We start from the raw sequence: 21,368 nt of genomic DNA, 5'->3' as shown, positions 1-21,368 counted from the left end.
TAGGTCAACCCGGGGCTCGATAATTGCTCGTGCTTCGACCTCGCGTCTCGAGGTGCGACGCGGATTCGTCTGCGATTGTTTGGTTTGTTTTCTTTCGTAGACTTGTAGGATGGACGGGAGAGGCTAGTGGTGTTGCCAAACTACCGTTCCGAACGTTATCGCCAAACTATACCGTCCCCTTTTCTGATTCGAGGGAGGATTTGCCTAAATAAATGGTCCAGCGAAAACCGGAAGTGCTTTGGTTGTTGTGCTGGTAGCACCGAGAATGCCTGTATATGCACGCGTGTCGGGTTCATTTCCTTCTAGGATGCGCCTGTGAACAGTTGTATGATGATGACGAATACATTTAAGGGTTAAGTTCGCCGCTGTTGCAGTTGTGCTTACACAAGTGGTTAAGTTCATTTATTCTTAAATCAAGATTTCCCAGCGTGGACAACAAACATATCGGTGTAATAATGTGGGTCTCCGCCGTTGCTTTGTTTCCAGTATGAGCGAATGACGTTTTCCATATCATCTTTGTAGCTTGCCCTTGATTCGACTGGAAGTAGTGGCAAAAATGGAAGGACAGCGATAGTCGTTCCTGAAACATAGAAAACACTTCAATCATCAACTGCGTAATTAACCCTTTAACAGATTGAGCGAATTATTTTCTACTTTTAACACTAACGTAAAAACCAATTACCGGTGTCTTTTTCAGCTTTTTCAGTTTTTGTTTTTAAACCGTAGAAAATTACACGAATGTGGTCTGTTAACACGAGTTATACGGACAAGGGGACATAATGTAAAAAGTTAATCGTCTCGTTAGGTTGCATAATGGACTAAATCAGTTCTTTAACTGTTTAATTCATGAATATAAACATATGGTTCCAATTGAAAACTTGCTGAGGGTCATCGAAAAGCGCCAGGAAAGTTTATACATATTCGGAGCGAGCGGGGAGCGTTGTGTTGCGCCTAAATCACTAGTGCAACGTAAAGCCCCTCATGAACTGATAACTGGCGCCATTCATTGTTGTACAAATGCTCGAGACGCGTGGCGCACGCCATTTCTGGGAAGAACATGGCGTCTGAAATCTAGCTCAGTGCTGCGCAGTGCCGCCGTACTCCCAAAGGCTGCATGTTGCACGTGCCTCTTGCACCGACGTGCACCTCGCGCTACGTTCGCAAAGTCCAGTGACTTTAGTGCAACGGGCTCAAGGCTGGCGCTACGAAAACCTCAATGATAAGCTCGCGGTTGCATTATCATCCGCGTTTTCTCCCTGCCAGCTTTACGCCTGTTGAACGGGTGGTATCCGTCCGCCTCCAATCAGAGCGTACAAGTGCGTCATTTGATTCTTGCGCACTGAACGCCGGACGCCGGACGCCGGAATTTTGCGTCCGTACGCGTTCGAACAGTGAGTGGAAACCGCGGTGTAAGATATTGTATATTTCATACTGCACTGCTGTTCTTACTTTTCTACTGCTTTCTGTGAGAAAAAATAAAGTTGTATAAATTACAAGTTTTTGTCCCGCTTTTATGGAAAAGAGTCAGCTAAAGCTTCTAGACCTTGCAATATTGAAGGACAAAGGAGGATTTTTTGGGTAAATTAATACATAGGATGAACAATGCAGGCATTTTTTTAATTTGTAGAATACTTGAACTTGAGGTCAATACCCGAATACAGCTCAAAATATATCTAGTCATGAAATACATGGAATCAAAAGATAATCTCTGTGGCCTTGGGCAAACATGCTGGCATGGTAGGTACACTTCGCACCGATGTAAATTTGAAAAAAAAAAAATGCTGAAATTTTTTTTTGTGTGTGAATGCACACCAGAGTATGGTTTAAAGCTCTCAGTATGAATTAAAAAAATCGAAGATGGCTTTTTTTAAATTTTTCTTTGAAGTTTAACTTTGTACAAGTTGGAAAATTTAGAGCGGAGGGTTAATACTCGTCTCTCAATCAACGGGTTGCCTTTTTTCCCTACCTCCTTTTTCCCAAAATTGGAACAAATAAAGAATTTGAATTTAAAAACGACTTACGAATGATCTCCTCCAAGTCCTCAGCGAGAGAAGCTTTTGTTAGAATTTCACACGTATGGGGCTTCAAGTTCACAGTTTTCAGAATGTCCAGCATGTAAGATATGAGGCTGGCGTGGTCTTCACTGTCCTGGCGGTCAGGAATAAACTTCTCGCAGATCTGGAACAGGATTAAGGGTGCGTTTAACCAAACTCGTACAATCGGAACACTACCAACTACGTCATTCCAGAAATAAAAACGTTCGTACTGTTGTACGAGTGCATGTCTCGCAAGACAAGTAACAATAAGGACCAGAATCGTACGATGACTTTAAAAGTAAGCCAGTCAGTCTTCACCGTCCTGTTTAGCAGTAATCACTGGGGAATGGGAACACCACGGCATGACCTTTCGAATGCCCGACGCCCAGCACGCACTCGTTGCATTCAGAGATTGGCTGCTGCTCTTATGACAACTAAATTCGAAAAAAAAAATGAAAGCCGTTTGCTACTCCCTGTAACGCCGAATTAGAGCGCAGCGCTTGAGGAGAAGGAGGGAAGGGTACTGAGGGTCACGTGTTCTCGGGGGGGAAGGGGGGAGGGAAAGGGTCATGTGCCCCCCCAGAAAAAAAAAATTTCCGCTAGATTTAGCGGGGAAAATGTCCCGCTAGATTTAGCGGGGAAACATTTCAGCTAGATTTAGCGGGGAAATTTTTCCGGTAGATTTAGCGGGGAAATATTTCCGCTAGATTTAGCGGGGAAGTTTTTCCACTAGATTTAGCGGGTAAATTTTTCCGGTAGATTCAGCGGGGAAATTTTTCCGCTAGATTTAGCGGGGAAAATTTTCCGCTAGATTTAGCACGGAAATTTTCCCGCTAGATTTAGCGGGGAAATTTTTCCGCTAAATTTAGCGGAGAAATTTACCTATAATGCACCGCGCGGTTGCACTGACGGTGACAACGACGGCGACGCCGACGCCGCTAAACCCGGAAACGGGCGCCTAAGAGCTGCACTCTAAAAGACAGCGATGGCGGGTTTATGGTAACAGTGTTGCACAATGTACTTTATAGACCTATATAATCGTCAGCAAAGAGAATATTCATTCATGAATGGGAATTTGTGCAGGGACGTTAATAGCTGGGGGACGAACTGGAGGGACGTAAATTGCTGGGGGGCAGTGGCGTTATCAAGCACACTGCAATGAAAATGTATGGCTAGAGCATAAATAGTGTCGTAGCGCCTTTGAAAAGGATCAAGTCACATCACCGGTGGTAGAAAAAAAAGGACTCTTACAAATCTCTTTAATGGGAAATTAGAGCGCAGCTTTTGAGGTATTTTGATATTGCGATAACCGTGCTAAACAATTTGAGAACAATATATTTATATGTACAAATATAAGTCACTCTCCTCACATAATGCTTCTGCACCCTCCTCCCCTTCCGTCTCATCTTCCTTCTTCGTATCCTCCTCCTTCGTGTCCTCCCCTCCTCCAATTCCCTACCCTCCCCTCCTCCCCCGTACTCTCCCCTTTTCCTCCTTTATAGCCTCCCCTCCTCATCCGTGCCCTTCCCTTCTCCTCCTCCTCCGTACCCTCCCCTTCTACTCCTTCATATTCTCCCCTCCTCCCACAGCTTCCCCGCTAAATTTAGTTGGAAAATTGACGCCACGTGACCTCAACACTAATTCAGTTCCCTGCTAAATTGAGCGAAGAAACTGAATTGGTGTGTAGGTCTGTGGAGTCCCATAATCTAACACTGTGCATTCGGTTTCCCCGCTTAATGTAGCGGTAAAACTGTCGTCACATGACCTCGACACCAATGCAGTGTCCCCCCTAAATTTAGCGGAGATACTGCGGCATCCCATAATGCAACGGGCGCGGTTACGCCGACGGTGACGGCGACGCCGCTCAACACGGAAATGAGCGTTTTAGAGCTGCGCTCTAAAACTGGCCACCCACTTCTCCCTCGTGAAGCTTACGTCACTGTGGCGCTTGGGCGGCGCATTAGGTGCCTCGAGTGGCTATTGGTTGGGGAAGTTCTTTCGGCTTCCGTTTTTGCGAGTTCTGGGAACCTATGGCAAACACAACATAGAGGACAAGACCCGGGAATTAAGGCATCGTTGGAGAGTCTTTGACCCACTCAAGTTGCAAACACCCTTCTGCTCGACCGAGCTATGTAACAAAGCGGTGGACACGAACGTCTTGGCGTCGCCTAGTGCTGGCATAGCGCGTGTTGTGAGACGCTGCAAGGCGTTCTCGTGGCGACGCCGATGTCCGCTTGGTGGCGCAAGTCGTCGCCCGATTCAAAAGGTTCAGCCGTATCCATCCATCCACCTATCCATCCAGTCATGACGTCAGAGGAGGACAGTGCGGTCCTTGCCTTCCAGGTGGCATTTTTACGACAAACCTGTGGCTTATCGCTCGCCTTCCAGCGTGCCGGACTGAACAAATTATTCCTTCGAATAAGATTAAGTAAACTTCCACATGAGATGGCGTGATATTGACGCTCTCTAGGCAACTGGTGGCCTCTGTAAAAAATCCGCCTTGTTTGGAATCGATCCCCGAACGTCTCCAAGAATAGCGAGGCGCCCTGCCAACTGACCTAACCAGAAGCTAACTTAGAGAAGACGGATGAGGAAAGTTGCCACCAGTCATCGACCGCTGTCACCCTGCACTTGACCCACTTCCCGTGGCGCCACGCTATTTGTCGCGCGCGCTGAAACGTCATATCAACAGCATCGTTCCATCGCTGACACCCTCCCACCACGACGGACTCTTGAACAATTGCCTTGACCCCATCAGAGTTGCCAGAGTATTTCGGTTCGTTGACGACTATTTAATCACTCTTGAGGTCGAGAACAGCATTTTTCCAACCACTGCGACCAGCGTTCTCTAAACTTTCAAAAACTGCCTTGATCCATTGGATATTACTCATGAGCTTCCCGAAGAAAGATCTGTCCGATTCTTAGATCTCAGGCTCCATTTCATACTCAATCATATATGCTGGACATATGAGCCAAGGTGGAAAAAACCGATTTTTCCTTTCAACTCATCATATTCTAAGCTGGTAAAAGGAGGCATCGTAAAATTATGTCTGAGCAACTTGCTTCAAAATCTTCCGAACACTCTATTTCAGTAAGCTTTGATGCAAAAATTTCAAGATTAACATCTACTGGATATTCTATATATTTATTAACATCGATTGCTGAGAGCATCATAAGAACCAAAAATAAAGGAACATCTGTCACACCAAGACCCGGGAATAGAACAACGAGACCAGTCGTTCTGCTTTACATACACAAATTCTCTCAGGGAATAAAAAAAATCGCCAATAGTTTTAACATAGACGTCGTCTTTTCTGGTTCTAATAAGCTTTTTAACCTGTGTAAACAAGTGAACTAAACTTATTACCACCGAACGGTAAGCAGTGTTGTACACGTTCCTAAAAAAAAAAAAAAAGAAAAAAAAGGAACGAAAGCTTGTTCCTCGTTCCTTCTGATTTCTGGAACGCGTCCCTGTTACAAGTTCCATATGTGAAAAAGGAACTTGTTCCCGTTACGGTTCGAAAAATAGAACGTATCGTTACATATACGTTACCTTTGTATTTTGCTTATTACTATATTTAGTTACATAGAACAAGTTTTTTTTTTTTAATCTATCCCATCAAATGGCAACATATCAATTTGGATGCCGTGATGGAAGGGCACTAGGAGAAGAAAGCATGCAAAGCAGGGTTTCATTTGTTCCCATATTCAGCTTTAAAAATCTTAGCGTTTAACCGTATTCATGTTTGTGGTGGGCGGAATCAAACGAGCAAAATATACTGTTACCCTACATTGCGCTGTGAACTTGAAAACAGTTGCTTCTGGATGTTGATGTCCGCAAAACGATCAATGGAAGAAGAGGGTCCGACTTCGGAAGGTCAGTCTTGAAAACTATAACTCCTTCTTCATGAAGGTTGGATTAGTCGTTCTGTTTGAAGGTTGGGGACTAAGGGAAAACGAATAAAGGTTAATTTTTGTACATCTTTTTAGTGACCAATGTTCGGGATTCAAGGGTGCGTTCGATGTCTGGTAATATGTTATTTTGCTGTAACTCTAGGTCTTTGTGGAATTTCAATGATGGCTATAGTCTGCCTTATATTTCTAAATATATGAGGAATCGTGGAAGCAAAGAAATTAGCCCAGTTTGAAACGACTTTTTTCTGTCTTTTCTTTTGACAGAAAAGACAGAAAAGACGCTTTTTTGCCTTGGGCACTGAAAAACGAACATTCTTCAGTAGCTTCCCTGCACCCGACTGTTACTAAACGAGGACGACACAAAATAAACCCTAAGATAATTAACCAAGAAGTTAACGAGATTCTGCTCTTGGTAAAGATATTGTTTTTATACTTTTAAAACTTCCCTCAAAGAAATTTAAAACAAAAACTGGACGAAAAAAGGAATGCCGTTCCTTTTTCCGTTCCAGTAAAAATGTAACGAGTTCCCGATGCAGTTCCACCGATGCCAAGTGGAACGGCGGCGTTCCTTCGTTCCTCCTAAAAGGAACGCCGTTCCAGGAACGCCGTTCCTTGGAACGCCGTTCCGTACAACACTGACGGTAAGCTGTACCAGAAAACATCAAAACAGCTTCATCGGGCGTGCAGAGGAAGTGGTGTTTTTGTTTGCCCTTTCGTGTAGAAAAATGTCCATAGGGCAGACTGGACGATGCCTTAATGGCAGGCTTCCAGAGCACAAAAACAATAGCGCATGAGCTAACTCTGGCCACCTCGGCATACACTGCCGTGATTGTGGGTGCGAGGTTCGCCCGCCATTTTGTGGAATTTTAGGTAGGCACAGTAGTCAATTAACTAGGGAAATTATTGAAGCTGAACAGATCGTCAAGAATAAGGAAAACTGTATTGGTACACCATCTTTGAACCTGGCAGAAAAAAAAAAAGTTTCTTGGCGTTTAGGATATAGGTGCGCGTGATTCGGGAAATTCGGTTGTTCCAGACGTAGAATAAAGCAAAGTACAAGGTGGCACAAAAAAAAAAATACACTGTTTTTTTTTTTTAGCGCAAAAATGAGCTAGTCATCGCCGAACGCTCATTCTCCGCCCTAAGGTAGTGCTAGAGGTCACAACCACATGCCAAAGCTTCAGCCCGATCCGATTCCTTATTTGAAAGTGATTTTCTGATCATTTCTATGGGAAAAAGGCGACCGACGGAGTTTCCGAATACATGGGGCTCTATTGCACCAGAAACTGAAAACAGTCAAAAATGGGCTCCATTTTCCCATTGAAATTTTCAGAAAATCCCTTATAACTTTTGAATAAGGTACCGGATCGGGCTGAAACTCATCTGGTTGCGACCTCTAGCGCTACCTTTGGCCGGACAACGAGCGGTCGGCGATGCCTAGTTTATCTTTGCGGTACAAAAAAAAACTGTAATTTTTTTGTGCGGCACCCTGTACATAAAATGAGTTGTGAGTCAGCGCGGCTCGTTTGATTTCCCTTTCTTTTTTTATTTGTAAGGAGTGAGTATACGGTGTGTGTGCACTTTTGCAGTATTGCGTTGTAGTGCTTGTTTATAAAACCCTCCCATCGTCTTGCTACGGTGAGGAGAACATCAACACGAGACCGCAAAGTTCATGCAGGGTTTCCATGTAAGATCATTTGCTTTAGAACAATATATGACGAGTTTTTTCTTCTTTTTTAGTGAGCCACATCCATCTGAAGAAACACCGAGATAAACAGGAATCTGTACTTATCGGACAAGCTTTCAGCCCTGAACCGTAATCACCTGTGAATGAGTTTTTATATCATAATATGGCCGACTACAAATTAGTACCTCGTGGAAATGATGAACCTCCAGACATACTGCGACGTTCAGCCGAAATTGGCTTAATTTCGGTGTCTGAATTTGACTCATCTAAAACAAAAGAACACAACTCACCATATTAGCAAAGTCATTACCTCTCTATACGCTTTCCATTGGTCCATCAGGCACGTTCTCCTCCACATCTCGAAGTTTGTCGAACGAGCCACAAAGAAAAGCATGCACTCCCCTCCAGAGGTCATCAAGTCGGACATGTTTCTGAAAGCGGTCACGTGGTCCTTCACCCAATGTAAAGTGAAGAAAGAGTAGACGCGGTTGAACTGGCCGTACTTCCTCACAAGTCCCGACACGTCTTTTGAGATGTCATGCACCTGGTACTCGATCTGCGGATGGGCAAAGTTCTCTCTCGCGAAGCCCACCATGCTTTCGCTGATGTCCGTTGCCAGGATTCTCCTGCAGGGCTGGCAGCGTGGCAGGAGTTCTTGGCGAGTGAAGTCGCCGGTACCACATCCTATGTCCATAAACTGCTGGCCCGTGTTGGGCTTGCTCTTGAAAGATGTCCCCAGTCGTTCGAGCATCCTGATGTTTAGCGTTCGCTGAAAGTCGTTGGCCATCACGTATACCTCTGGGAGGAACGTGGCGGTTGTTTGAGGCTCTTCGAGTGCTTCTGCGATTAGAGGACCCAGCAAGTTTCGGGAGGGAGATGAAGCGACCTGACTCGTGGTTTTCTTCCAGTGAAAATTCTGAAATTTATAATTGGAAGTAATCACTCTCAATAATGTCTATCACAATCCGTTTCACTTTAAGTTCGAGCGTACCAAATCTATACTATGCTAGGGAGGAATTTTCATTATAAGTTTCTAAATGAGAGCTGAAATGAATAAAAATAAAATTTGTCTCTCTCCCTACACCACCAAGCGCAACAACAGGCTGAAACCAATTAAAAATAAACAAATAGGGGTTAATATGACCAAAAAGTAAATTTTGATTTAAAAGCAAATCAAAGAAATACGGGGACGCAACGAAACTACTAAACGGAATACAGGCTTGTGTTTTGTCTGCGGGCTTTCATCGATTATAAATTCTGGTTAATAATGTCGTAGTTTAATATATTGTCCATTTAGTTTTGTTCCTCTTGGTCTTATGTTTCGTTTGAGGCGACGACGAGGTTTCTTTACTGGTTACTTTTGCTTGCGTTATTTTTTCAATCTAATATCAAAGAAGTCAAATGTGTATTATTGGATTTATTGAAGTATTCATGTTTGCTTTTTAAAACAAAGTCCTTTTCAGGTCTCCGCCCTTAACCACCCATAGCACTCTCGGTTCCTTCTTTTCTCCTTTTTTCTTCTATAGTCAATATATCTTGTAATAATAACCTATTTCTCCCCGGAATCTTTACACTTTTTCCTGTCTCTTCTTGCTTGTTTCTTTGTTTTTATACAAGTATACTATCTCTAAAGTAATATTTATACTAGTTCGTTCAATCTCTTCTCTGTATCCATTTATAGGTTTTGTTCATATCTTCCTGAGAAAGAGTGATTGCAAAATTATTTATTAGTTTAATGAATATATCCTTCCCTCATCTTCATAAAAACAATAGAATTGAGACACCTTTTTTTCTAAAAAAACTAAGAGGAAGTTGGGGGCTACGGAACTAGTCTGCGCTTCCCTATTTAAGTATTGAGGGGTCTTCGATGCATGCAATCTTTGAAATCTATCTCTAGTAGAAAGCCAGGGTTAGAAACTGGTCCAATCCTTCCTGATATTAAAAGGGTCTTTATTGGGCATGCATATGTTTAAAGCTTACTCTATGCTCAAGGCTGCGAATTTTTTTTATAGCTGGCTTGGAAAGCGTGCTTGCAAAATTATTGATTAGTTTAATGAATATATCTTTCCCCCATCTTCACAGCAACAGTGCGCATTGAGACACATATATTTATAAAGCTGAGAGGAAGCCCGAGTATACAAAACTAGTCCGCAACTACCCACATAAGTATTGAGGGGTCATCCATGCATGCAATCTTTGAGAGCTATTTTATCTTCAATAGGAAGCCAGGGTTAGAAATTGGTCCATACGCCCTGATAGTAAAGGTGGGGGGGATGCAACGATCTTAAGATTGAAAGAATTAGCATCTCGTAATGTTTACGTTGTTTATCGTGTCCCGGCGGATAGAGGAAACATCTCCTTCATTAAAAAATGTTACGATTACGCTGCATAATCCTAAAGCAAAAGTTGAGCTTCTTTTCCCACCTGCAGCCGCGACTGGCAGCTGAAGGAACTGCGACGAGAAGTTTACGTGACCTCGCTCGGCTTTAAGCTGCAGCATAACGCCCGCTAATGTCAGCAGAGAAAGGGAGAGGAACCATCCTCCGAGAACATCGCATACTTTTGACCACAATGTAAAAGGAGGAGAGGGAAGCTGCTTTTGTAAGAATTTTGGGTGGCGGGTTTATCTTCTATAATCTTCTGGGAGGAGAATAGCGACGTCTGTGCATATCCGGGAGGCACAAAGGATGATCCTGATAAGAGGGGAGCCCCTTCTTCCCCTTTTCTCTGGAGGTCATCGGAAATGACGTCATGTGCAAGCCGCGTATAGGCTGCTTGCGCTGACGACACATCGCATACTTTTCCCCACCATGTAAAAGGAGGAGAGGGAAGTTGGCTTTGAAAAGAATTTTGGGTGACGGGTTAATCTTCTATAATCTTCTGGGAAGAGAACAGCGATGGTCTGTGATAATCCGGGTGGCACAAAGGAGGATCCTGATAAGAGGGGGAGCTCCTTCTTCCCTTTTTTTCTGGAGTGTCACGTCATGTGCAAGCCACGTATACACCAACTCATGTTTACAAACAAACCGGAGCGCCGCTAGCGGACGCCACCGGCGCCGCGCATGCGCGTAGGGCGGTGGGCAAGAAGCGCGCCGTCGCCCATAAACAAACCATTGAATTGCGTTGTTGTCGGCGTCGGTGTGAGTCCCCGTGCTCTTTTTCGGGTTGAAATTGTTGATTCTACATTCTCCTAACAATCTTTGACTACTTGAGCGGCTTCAGCAAAATTAACGAGGCTTGTTACACCGCAAAACTTTGCGTGAATTATGTGACGTGCGGCGATCCATTTCACGTGGACGCCGCAGAATGGGCGCTAAAGCCTGACTCCCACGATAAGATTCATCTCGCTATTTTAAGTTGCGAAGTCGCTCGGGCTGCAAAAGCATGGACCGTAGCTGAGATGGTGGACGTCGATACTGAAAACCGCAAGTAGAATCGGGCATTACAAGTCGGTGACGGCCACTGGTAACAATGATCAACATCTTCTTTTACCTACTGTATACACTTAGCCTACTTACCCGAACCAATATTCAAAAGTGTTTTGACGCCTGCACTTACTTCTTATCGCAATTACCGGTTCAACGCTTGGTTTACGAACCGCTGTCGTTTGAACGAGCTGACGAAAAAAAAACAGACAAGTTTGAAAGAGCAGACGACAGTTCAAACGGATGCGCAATGGAGTGCGGGCAAGAAGCAGAGCGTCCCGCGTCAGCAAACCATTGGAATGTCACGTTGTCAGCGTCTGTGTGAGTCTCCATACTCTTTTTCGCGTTGGAATTGTCGATTCTACGTACTCATAGCAATGTCTTACCACTTTAATCGCCTGAGCGAAATTATCAAGGTTCGTTACGCCGCTAAACATTGCGTAAATAATTTGACGTGCGGCGATTCATTCGCATGAACGCCGCAGAATAGACGCCAAAACCATGATATGATTCTTCTAGCTATTTTCGGTCGCAACGTCGCTCGTGCTGCAAAAGTGTAGAAGGTAGCGGCGATGATCGACGTCGATACTGAAAATCGGAAGCAGGAACAGACCAAGCGTAACAAGTCGGTGATGACCACTGGTACCTATGATCAACATCTTGTATCTACTGTTTACACCGATCCAACTTAAGTCTTTTGAGGCCTGCAATTACATTCTATTGCAATCACCGGGTAAAAGTTTGGTCTACGGGCCGCTTTTGTTTGAACGAGCAGACGACAAAAAGCAGACAAGTTCGAAAAAGCAGATGATCAGGCGGCCGTGTGAATTTAAAGACGCACTGAACCCGCGGGTGATCCGGACAACTTATCGGTTTTGTATCGTTCATGTTGGAACAAAACAAATACATCTGGCGGCCACAAAGTGTTGCCCGATCAAGCAATCGTAGTTCGACAGCGTCTGGTTTGCCCTTTTCACGGCTACTATCCACGTTCTCGGAGGAACGGAGGGGGCAGAAACACATGACAACTGATCTTCAAACCTTTCCAGACTCTCTTGGCACAGCCCCGTCGCCGCATTTCGACAAGAAGGCAGGTTTTTTGTCTCGTTTCTCCCAAAAGAACGCGGGAATGCATGTCTCGCACCTCGATTTCTGCCCACCACCCCAAACCGGAAGTGCGACCGACGCGCCACCACCGCGGCGTGACGTAGGAGAGTTGAGTTCGTGTATACGTGGCTTGCACAGGACGTCATTTCCGATACCCTCCAGAGAAAAGGGGAAGGAGGAGCTCCCCCTCTTATCAGGATCCTCCTTTGTGCCACCCGGATAATCACAGACGTCGCTGTTCTCCTCCCAGAAGATTATAGAAGATTAACCTGTCACTCAAAATTCGTACAAAAGCAGCTTCCCTTTCCTCCTTTTACATGGTGTTCAAAAGTATGCGATGTGACGTCAGTGCAAGAAGCCTACACGGCACCCCGAATTACGTCACTAGGAGTGCGATCAGGTGTGATCCTGAAGACTGGGAGTGAGTTGAGGGGTGCCAGAAATGCCCATATTTATCTTCTTTAATCAACAGAACAACGAGGACACGCACGCGAAATCGGTTTTCTGTTCTTTATTTCAGAAAGAGGGTAACTTTCCCCAAATTTTTGACCGAAGTACGGCCAATCGTTGCCGGCCTCCTTTAAAAAGATCTTCCTTGGGAATGCATATTTTTAAAACTTACTGGCTGCTCAAGGCTGCGGAACTGGAGTTGGTAAACGCTGGGATCTTTCTTTCGCTCTTGCATGCAATTTGGTATGTTGGTTTATAGAAAAAAGGAGCTTGGATGTTCCCTTCTCCTCCGATTTTACAAAATTTTCTTTTGGCATGCCTTTGATCTCACCAGTATGTCCTTTTCAGGACTTTGTTTCTAACCAATCCAAAGTAAGCTTGTTTTTTTTTCGAGTTTTCCTTCTCGTGTTCTTCTGTTCGTGCCGTCTTTTTGCATTATTTATGTGAAAATGTGATGCTTTATAATTGCTAAATTATAATGGCTTTATGTTTTAAGAATGTATTTGTCCCTTATTATTATCTATATTTGGAATTCCTCTCTCCAAGTGTTTTCTTTATTTATTTTATCATATTATTGCTATCATTTCAACCATTATTTTCACATTTCAGATTGAGTGAATTAAGTTTTGTTTCTGAGCTGCATTCAGGTTCGTAATATTCAATGAATTCGCTTGTTTTCTTAGATTCGGGCACGTTAAAAAGTAATGCTCTATATCATTGCCTTGCATATACAACAGGAACATGTATTGTGGTTCTTGATATTAAGTCTAGAAAAATAAAATGGAAACCTAACATGATTTGTTAATAATTGTGTTGAATAATACATAGAGGGAAAAATTGGGGAATACTATAAACCGAAGAAATCCATTAAAAAAGTGCGTTCTGTTCCCTTTCTCTGCCAGTGAGCCTTCCATATACCATTGGCTTTAAAGTTAATTCTCTCTTACCCATTGTTTTTATTGTTTAAGGGCTGAAATATATAATTGTATCTAGCAGATGACGCGTAAATGTCAGCAAAATAATTACCTAAATTATATGAATGATTTTCAACGAAATAAAATTGAGTACTGCATTCTGTATTTAATACTCTAATTTAATTTTAATTATATTGATTTTTTCGTTTAGATTTACAGGGTTATCTAATGCTTGTTATTCTGATAAACTATCGGTAAAAATGTTAGTCTCGTGTTCTGTTACTTTCAGGAATGCTATTGCCATCAAAAATTGTGCTATGTTTATTTAAGCTATACTTTTCAATATGCTGCCCTAACTGAATTTAGGCAGACTGAACCATCTGTGTAAGTATTTAGTGCGTTTATGTTTCGTTGGAATGTTTCCGGATCTTATATTTTATATTCTACTGAGGATGTAAGGCTGGGACGCACGATAAGTACATGGAGTATTGAATATTTTGGGTTCGTAATAACCATTCTTCAGATTTAATTTCTTTCCTCTCTTGAAATACATTAAACATAAATGTTTCTGAATCGAAAGTTATCGTTATTGGTCTGGTATCACATAGAGCTGGCAGACTAGCATTAAACGTAGTGCGATAAGCTTGGCCTATTTTTAATATTGGAATTGTTTGAGCAGAAATAAAATTTATTTTTAAATGACTGTTGTGTTCTTTTTTTCCACATACAGGTGCACCGTTTACTATATTCGATCTATAAAATCCAAATGAATTTTTCTAATTTGATTCCCGCTCAGGCCCCCATTGCACAAACGAAAAACGAGCTAAATTAAGTGTGTGTTTAAGTATTTTATTTTGAGACATGTTACGTGCGGAATAAATGATAATGGGGATCAAAAATGAATCTTAAGATTTTCAGTTCCTGTTTGTATCTTATAAATGTAACTTATTGTTGTGAACTTGATTTGTGGAAGGTGCTTTTTGTATTTGTTTCCTGAAGCTATCTGTAGGCAGCAACATTTCGAGTAATTAAATGCTAACTTTCTTTTGCCCATTGTGTTATTTTGTTTAAAATAATTTCCGAGCGCCACATTTTCTGCAGGTGCCTATATAAATGTATGCATTAGGAGGTTAGCATTTAATTACAATATTCCTTAATAATGAACACAGTGAAGATCCCTGTGTGCATCCCAAAGTTACTTTCCTTTGTATTGTACTAAGTTCTAAATTATAGTGAATAGTTCTATTATAAAGAGCAAGCGGAGTCGAGAGTATAGATTTGGTGGACAGTTATGTTTCTTTAAGAAGTGTCGAATTAAAGGGTAGCATACCGATTCAAATTTTCCTTGAAAATCTAATGAGATTACTGTGAAAACCTTTTGTTATAGTTTGATTTTACTGGTATATTGAGTGAAGTTATATAGTGCGTTTGTGGAAGATTTCTTATGGAAAAACCCAAATTTATTTGGGTGTAATAAGTTTGATTTGCTAATAAAAATATAGTCTATTATAAAGTAATCGCTCTAAGACTTTACAAAGTAGTGAATTTAAACAGATTGGTCTATATGTGGTTGTAGGATTATTTGGACGTTCTGGTTTATGTAATAGAATTACTTTGCCGACTTTCCATACTTTTGGAAAATAGTCTGATTGTAAACAAGAGTTATAAATATATCTAAAAACATATTTATGTAAAAATGTGGATGATAGGTTCATATTTGTACTTTTATAGAACATGTTATTTTATCCAAACCAGGTCTGTTTCTTTACATAAACGATCGATTGATGATGATATTTATTTCCTGGTAATTGAATAGATTGTCGTCAACATTTACTGAGAGTTCCATTATTTTATTTCCTATAATAATTAAAATATCAGAGTCTGTGGATACGTCATCTTTTTAAAAAGGTTATCTAGTATATGATCTACTGGTTTTAGCAGGATGTGGTGCTGGTTCCACCTGTTTTGGGTATTAAAGGTGTGAAAAGTGATGTTTTAACTTCTTTAATGTGATTTTATAAGGTACTCTAAATAGTGATAATTTCGTATTTCCGTAACAAAAGTTCCTTTATGAGGTTACTTTAGCTAAGTTTTTTCTTCTTTTTAATCGTTTCTTTGAAATCGTAATATTTTCTTCATATAGTGGTTTTAGTTCTGTACTGATGCATGCTTGATGTCTTCTGCGTAACGCATTAAATTTCACTCAGATTTTTTAGTTCTGAGTTCCACCATGGTGTAGTATTCGCACTATATCTAACATTTTCTTTCACAGCTTTTACAGCGCAGCTCTTATGGTACGTTTACACTTGCGGATCCGCCAGCGGATCCGCCCAGCTTTTGCCGCTGGGGCGAAACGCTGGGCGGAAAACGCGGCGGCGAGCCGTTTAGGTCCGGGATCTATTTCTGCCGCCGAACGAGGCGTTTCGCTGACCGGATGTGACATTCTTGCGCGGCGCGACGCTGCCTACGTCACGAGTACGCGTTCTTCCGGGAGCAGCAACGCCCGGGAGAGAGAGAGCTGACGCGGGAACTCTCGCGCCTTCTCGTCATATTTGACGAGACGTTACGGGAACCGCTGCCGCAGCCGGCGCTGCCGCCACTGCTCGGAGGAAATAGATGTAAACACAACCAGCTCGTCGCCGACGCCGCCGGGAGCGGATCCGCTCCCGCGGCAGCGGATTTCTTTTCAGGTGTAAACGTACCATTGGGCGCCCTTTTCCGTGTTGAGCGGCGTCACCGTCGGCGCAACCTGGCGATGCACTATGGGACGTTTCCCACAATGACGTCACGTGTGACGTCACGAGGGCCACGAGGATCACGAGTGACGTCACAAGGGTCACGAGGATGACGTCACAGAGGTCACGAGGAGAGCGTCACGTGTGACGTCACCCTCATGACGTCACACGGGCATACCCTCCCCTCCGGGCCCACCCTTCACCTCCCGAGAGCTGCGCTCTAATTCGGCATTACGGAGAGCTGTAAACGTCTTTCATTTTTAATCCATTTGTGAAATTAATGATAAAATTGATACAATTTATTCTCTATTATATCCCCTGTTAAATCACAAAATATTTAGATTTTAACCAGAAGTAATTTTTGATAAGTTCATTTTGTCTTGTTTAACCAGTTATTGTTAATTGTCTCCCTGGTTGAGTTTTTAATTACATTAGGCCAAATGAAATATATTGATGATCGCTTAAATACTCTTTGTCTGATATTTCCCAGTAAGATATTTTATTTAGAATATCGCTTGAAACAATCATTGAATCTATCCAACTTTTACCGTTATTTGTTTAAAAGGTTGCTGGAAAATGTTTACTATTAAGGGTAAAAAGGTGATGTCTTGTTACAAATTTACTTAAGAGCTCTCCTTTATTGTCTGTGACATTAACCTCCCCATAGTTCGTGTTTAGCATTAAAATCCCCCGAATATTATGTTCTTATTTGTTAAAGAACGAAGAAAGTTGTCTAGTTTGTCTGAAGTTTGTTCAAAGTCACATATTGGAAATATATAAATCTTTATTAGTACTATTTCGATATGTCTATATGTACATTCAATAGTTGCTATTTCTGATTGTTGTAATAAAGGAAAAAGAGATTAACTATTATCTGTGCAAATTATTGCACATTTGGGATTAGCTTGAGATGGTATGATCTTATGTCTTAAAGGTACACCTACAATTTTATTTTCTACTACATGAGGGGGTTGTTTGAAAATAAACTCGGGCTTAATTTCATTCGTTATTTCTTCTGATTGTGCAGTTGCTATTTTTGATTTTCTCAAATTAACTGGATTAGTTTTGTCCTACTGTCATTGCTTTGCATTTATTTTTTATATTGGATTTTGTCCTTACCTAGTAGTTAGGCATTGTTTGCGCGAAATATCCCCTCTAAAACAGTAAGTTTAAGTGTAATGCTATATGCACTCCGGACTGCAGCTCGGCCGGAAATTGCTATACGCACTACGTTTGTCTCGTATAAAACGAATGGTCACAACAAATTTTCTAAGCGGTAGCATAGCGTAGGGGTTAAGGTGAAAAGAGTCAAAGTACAGGCTAGCTGGTGGAAGTCAACCATTTCGTCGTTTACCCTGAGACTGGGTTTTTTTTTGAAGACCTGTCTGTTTTTTCTGTTACTTCTGCTCTTCAAAAAAACCCCCAGTCTCAGGGTAAACGACGAAAGGGTTAAGGTGTCCGCTTCGTACACAAGTGGACGCGGGTTCGAACCGCGGTGGGCCCCCTTTTTTTTTTTTTTTTTTTTCTTGAACGTTGTTTTGTCGAGGTATTTGGCGATATTTATATTTCTTTTTGCGATGAACACTAAAACAAAAACAAAACAAAAAAAAAACACCGAATGTTGTCAACAAAACTACGCAGATCGGGGACAGCGGGGCTTGGGTTGCCGGCTGGACACCGCGAAGCGGCGTGTACTGGTTAACTTTTCTAATTAGCAGTGGCATACTGTCGCCGCGCAGCGGCGTGAACACAGGCAGGGGGCTGGGATAAAGAGCTCCCCAGTGATACACGCGCAGTTCGAAAAAGGGTGACCCGAGCGGCATGAGCTCTCCGCGTAGTGCGTATAGCAATTTCTGTCCAAAGTGCATTACGTAGTGCATATAGCATCGCTCTAAGTTTAAATGTAGGTATGTGTACAAAGTAGCAAGTTGCAAAATTTTCGGGCCTGATGGCACCAATTTCATCCCGACTCAAAACATTTAAAACCCAAATTTATCAACCCCTATGGGTCCTAGGTTAACGGGATTGAAACCTTTGGACTCGTCTGGACGAGCCCCTTCCAACGATACAAAACACGATCTAAAACTGCCAAAAATATTTTGCCCCGGGCCAATTGCCAAAAAAGTATGCAGCCTATTTGCGCGCTTCGCGCCGATTACAAAAATGTATACCATGCATACTCTGGGTGAAAAAAAAAAAAAATAGGCCTAATTATTAGGCCCACTTACAGGGTTTCCGGCAGTGCCTTGGTCCTCCATGGCGTAGCAGTTGTCGTCATCGTAACTGTGCGTTCTTTATATACCCTCCTGTTACCAGGGGTCCACTATCTCAAATCATCTAGTCGCAGCTTCTACAGTGCTTTATGCTATTACTTAACGAGGGGATTACCTTACTAGCATAATAAATTCTTGAAATGCCGTCTGCAATCTGTAGTTCCGGGTAACGTATAGGGCTTTCGTCAAAAACACAAAGCCGCGAGAAAAAAAAGAGAGAGAGAGAGAGAGAGAGAGAGAGGAGAAAAGGGAGCAACGAGAAAAGCGCGATTGGTCCTTAGAGTCACGTGGTATACGCCCCGGCTGTTCCCAGCTTGTGCAAGCCGCCCCCCCCCCCCCCCCCCCCCTTCCCGCAAGCGCCCCACGCCCGAGAGCACCCCCCCCCTTCCCGCAAGCGCCCCACGCCCGAGAGCAAAGGACACTCCGTTGGCCGCTCGGGCCCGCACGCCTTCCCGGCGACGCTACCGGAGTTCGCGCACGTTTTAATGATCACCTGTTTAGGTAAGAAATTGTAATAACGCAGTTTGTAACGGGTCCAGAGTAACCTCTTACGACGTAGTTTGAGTAGCTAAACGCCTTTTTGCGCTTCCCAGATGCGCTTCAAACGCGTGTGATCCCCTGAGTGGCGTTCGAGACTGCTAAATAAACTCCTCTATCTTTGTTTCTCTGCGCCTTGTTATGTGATTGTCGTTGCAGCTGCGATCAGTGGATTCCGCTTTGGAAGCGGACTGACCGTAAAAAATTGTTTCTGCTGTTAGGGTGACGAAACGAGGCATGCAAAGCTCGAGGACGTCGCGGAGCCTATACTTTTCCATTGCGTAGTCTGTTTGCGTAGACTTCCAGTCCGCCAGAGGCGCCAATGGGTTTTTGGAGGAGTTTCCAGTATTGGCGAAGCTATATGATATTTGGTATTACAGTAGATGACACGCCCGTGGCTCCCAATAAGATAACCGGCGACCTAGGTAGAACACATATCTACTTGCTGGCTTAGGCTTACACTCTAAAAAAAGTCTGTGCCTCTACTTTCATGCACAACACTCGGAGAGCCAATCAGCGCAACTTACGGAGGCAGCTCAGCGAATGACGATGCTGAAACATATGTTTAGACCAAAAAACGCAGTATGAGTTGTGACATTAAGCAATGCAAAACGTCACGCTTGCATTGCCTAATGTCACAACTCAGTCTGTGTTTTTTGGTCGAAACAGATGTTTCGGCATCGTCATTCGCTGAGCTGCCTTCGTAAGTTGCGCTAATTGGTTCTCCGAGTGTTGTGCGTGAAAGTAGACGCACAGACGTTTTTATAGTGTAGCGCGCGTACGCCAAACTCTAAAAAACGCCCGTGCGTCTACTTTCCCGCACAACAGTCGGAGAGCCAATCACCGCAACTTACGGAGGCAGCTGAACGAATGACGACGTCGAAACATATGTTTAGACAAGAAAACGCGGTTTGAGTTGTGAATTAAGCAATGCAGAACGGCACGCTTGCATTGCTTAATGTCACAACTCAGACTGCGTTTTTTGGTCTAAACATATGTTTCGGCATCGTCATTCGGTGAGCTGCCTCCGTAAGTTGCGCTGGTTGGCGCTTCGAGTGTTGTGCGGGAAAGTAGACGCGCGGGCTTTTTTAGAGTGCAGTGGGAAGCGCCGAAGTTATTTACGGTGTACATATATATTTTCCTCGTCACAACATGCCATCGCACACATCGATGCCGGCAGTGTTTTTGTCGTGTTACGGCACTGGGGCAGCACGGCGCGGTGCCGCTAGCTAGTTTGCGTTCTACCGAGTGCTTGATCGCGACGAATGATTTCGAGCTGTTATGAAACAGTTTCCGACTTGCGGGATTAATGTAGCCTCCGTGGGGTTTAACAACGCGAGCGGACGCTCTGCGATCTGGATGCGCTGCACGCCTATGTGGAATGCTGTATTTGCATGTGCTGCACGTTTATATGTAGCACGAACAATTTCGTACTCGCGAAAGCGTCTGGACTGTGAGCGCAAGCTACGACTCTTCGCATTCGCACTCGACCATCCCAACGATGGACCTTTTCCGAGAAGCGTTCTGCGCACGCACGAGCGCTTAATGCCAAGCGGCGGAAGTCGGCACGAAAAATCGAGGAAATTCGGAAGGAGGCTGTGGATCAGCGCGTAGAACAAGTAATTGCAGCACATATATAATTGTATTACACAAAGAAAGAAAATGGACGGAAAGAAAAACACGACGTTTGGGTGGACGCCACGGATGCCCCTTTTTAAAGTCGCGCTGGGCACGCGCCGCAGCTCAGAGAACGATGAAACTGGTAGCGTAGCTCCCATTATCGATTGGTAGCGCAGGTAGGTCACTTCCTCGAGTTTTAGTTCGTGCAGCCACCGCGTGGTGCCTTCGGTATGTGGAAAAGATTCATTATAGCCGGAGTCTATCGGTGTTTGCTGTTAAAGCACGCGCTTTTGGCTTTACGATGCTACTACAGTTCGAGTTCTCCACGTCGTATGGGCGGGCCGAGCGCGCATCTTTGGAACGCGCTTTCCTTTCCTTACTGTACTGAACACACGCACGGAGAACGGGCTATCGGGTCATTTTCTTTCATTCAACGAAGGGAGCGGGACATGGGAGACTGGCCTGTGCAGAAAATTTCATATTTGTGAGTACCTATACAGCTGACGCCTGCGTAGTTGGCGCAACAGAAGGTCAGACTAGTTCTAGCTGTACTCGCCTTGAAAGGCGCCGATGGCTTCTCCAGAAGCGACGCAACAAATTCCCCGTACAATTCACGACCGTGATCCGTATATTAAACCTTGCTTTTATTCATTCTGGGAAAGACAATTT

General features: G+C 43.4%; 1 protein-coding gene across 1 annotated transcript; it reads right to left on the bottom strand.

The window, feature by feature from the left end:
* Positions 1–413: 413 nt before the first annotated feature.
* Positions 414–18,527, bottom strand: LOC8041810 (juvenile hormone acid O-methyltransferase-like). Its single transcript, XM_029973438.2, has 4 exons — positions 18,498–18,527; positions 7,949–8,554; positions 2,022–2,178; positions 414–580 (listed from the first exon to the last, which is right to left on the bottom strand). Exons 1-4 carry the CDS (start codon positions 18,525–18,527, stop codon positions 414–416), a joined length of 960 nt encoding a protein of 319 aa, XP_029829298.2.
* Positions 18,528–21,368: the final 2,841 nt, after the last annotated feature.

This window comes from Ixodes scapularis, unplaced genomic scaffold (assembly GCF_016920785.2).
Source record: "Ixodes scapularis isolate PalLabHiFi unplaced genomic scaffold, ASM1692078v2 PGA_scaffold6__148_contigs__length_123643588, whole genome shotgun sequence".
Classification (NCBI taxonomy): Eukaryota; Metazoa; Arthropoda; class Arachnida; order Ixodida; family Ixodidae; genus Ixodes; species Ixodes scapularis.
The sequence above is the reverse complement of the archived record's forward strand: the minus strand, read 5'-3'. Positions and strand labels throughout refer to the sequence as shown.

Coding starts and splice junctions, on each gene's coding strand:
- LOC8041810 (XM_029973438.2), bottom strand. CDS start 18,527: ATGGAGGACCAAGGCACTGCCGGAAACCCT. Junction 8,555..18,497: donor AAGGCACTGCCGGAAACCCT/GTAAGTGGGCCT, acceptor TATAAATTTCAG/AATTTTCACTGGAAGAAAAC. Junction 2,179..7,948: donor AATGGAAAGCGTATAGAGAG/GTAATGACTTTG, acceptor ATCCTGTTCCAG/ATCTGCGAGAAGTTTATTCC.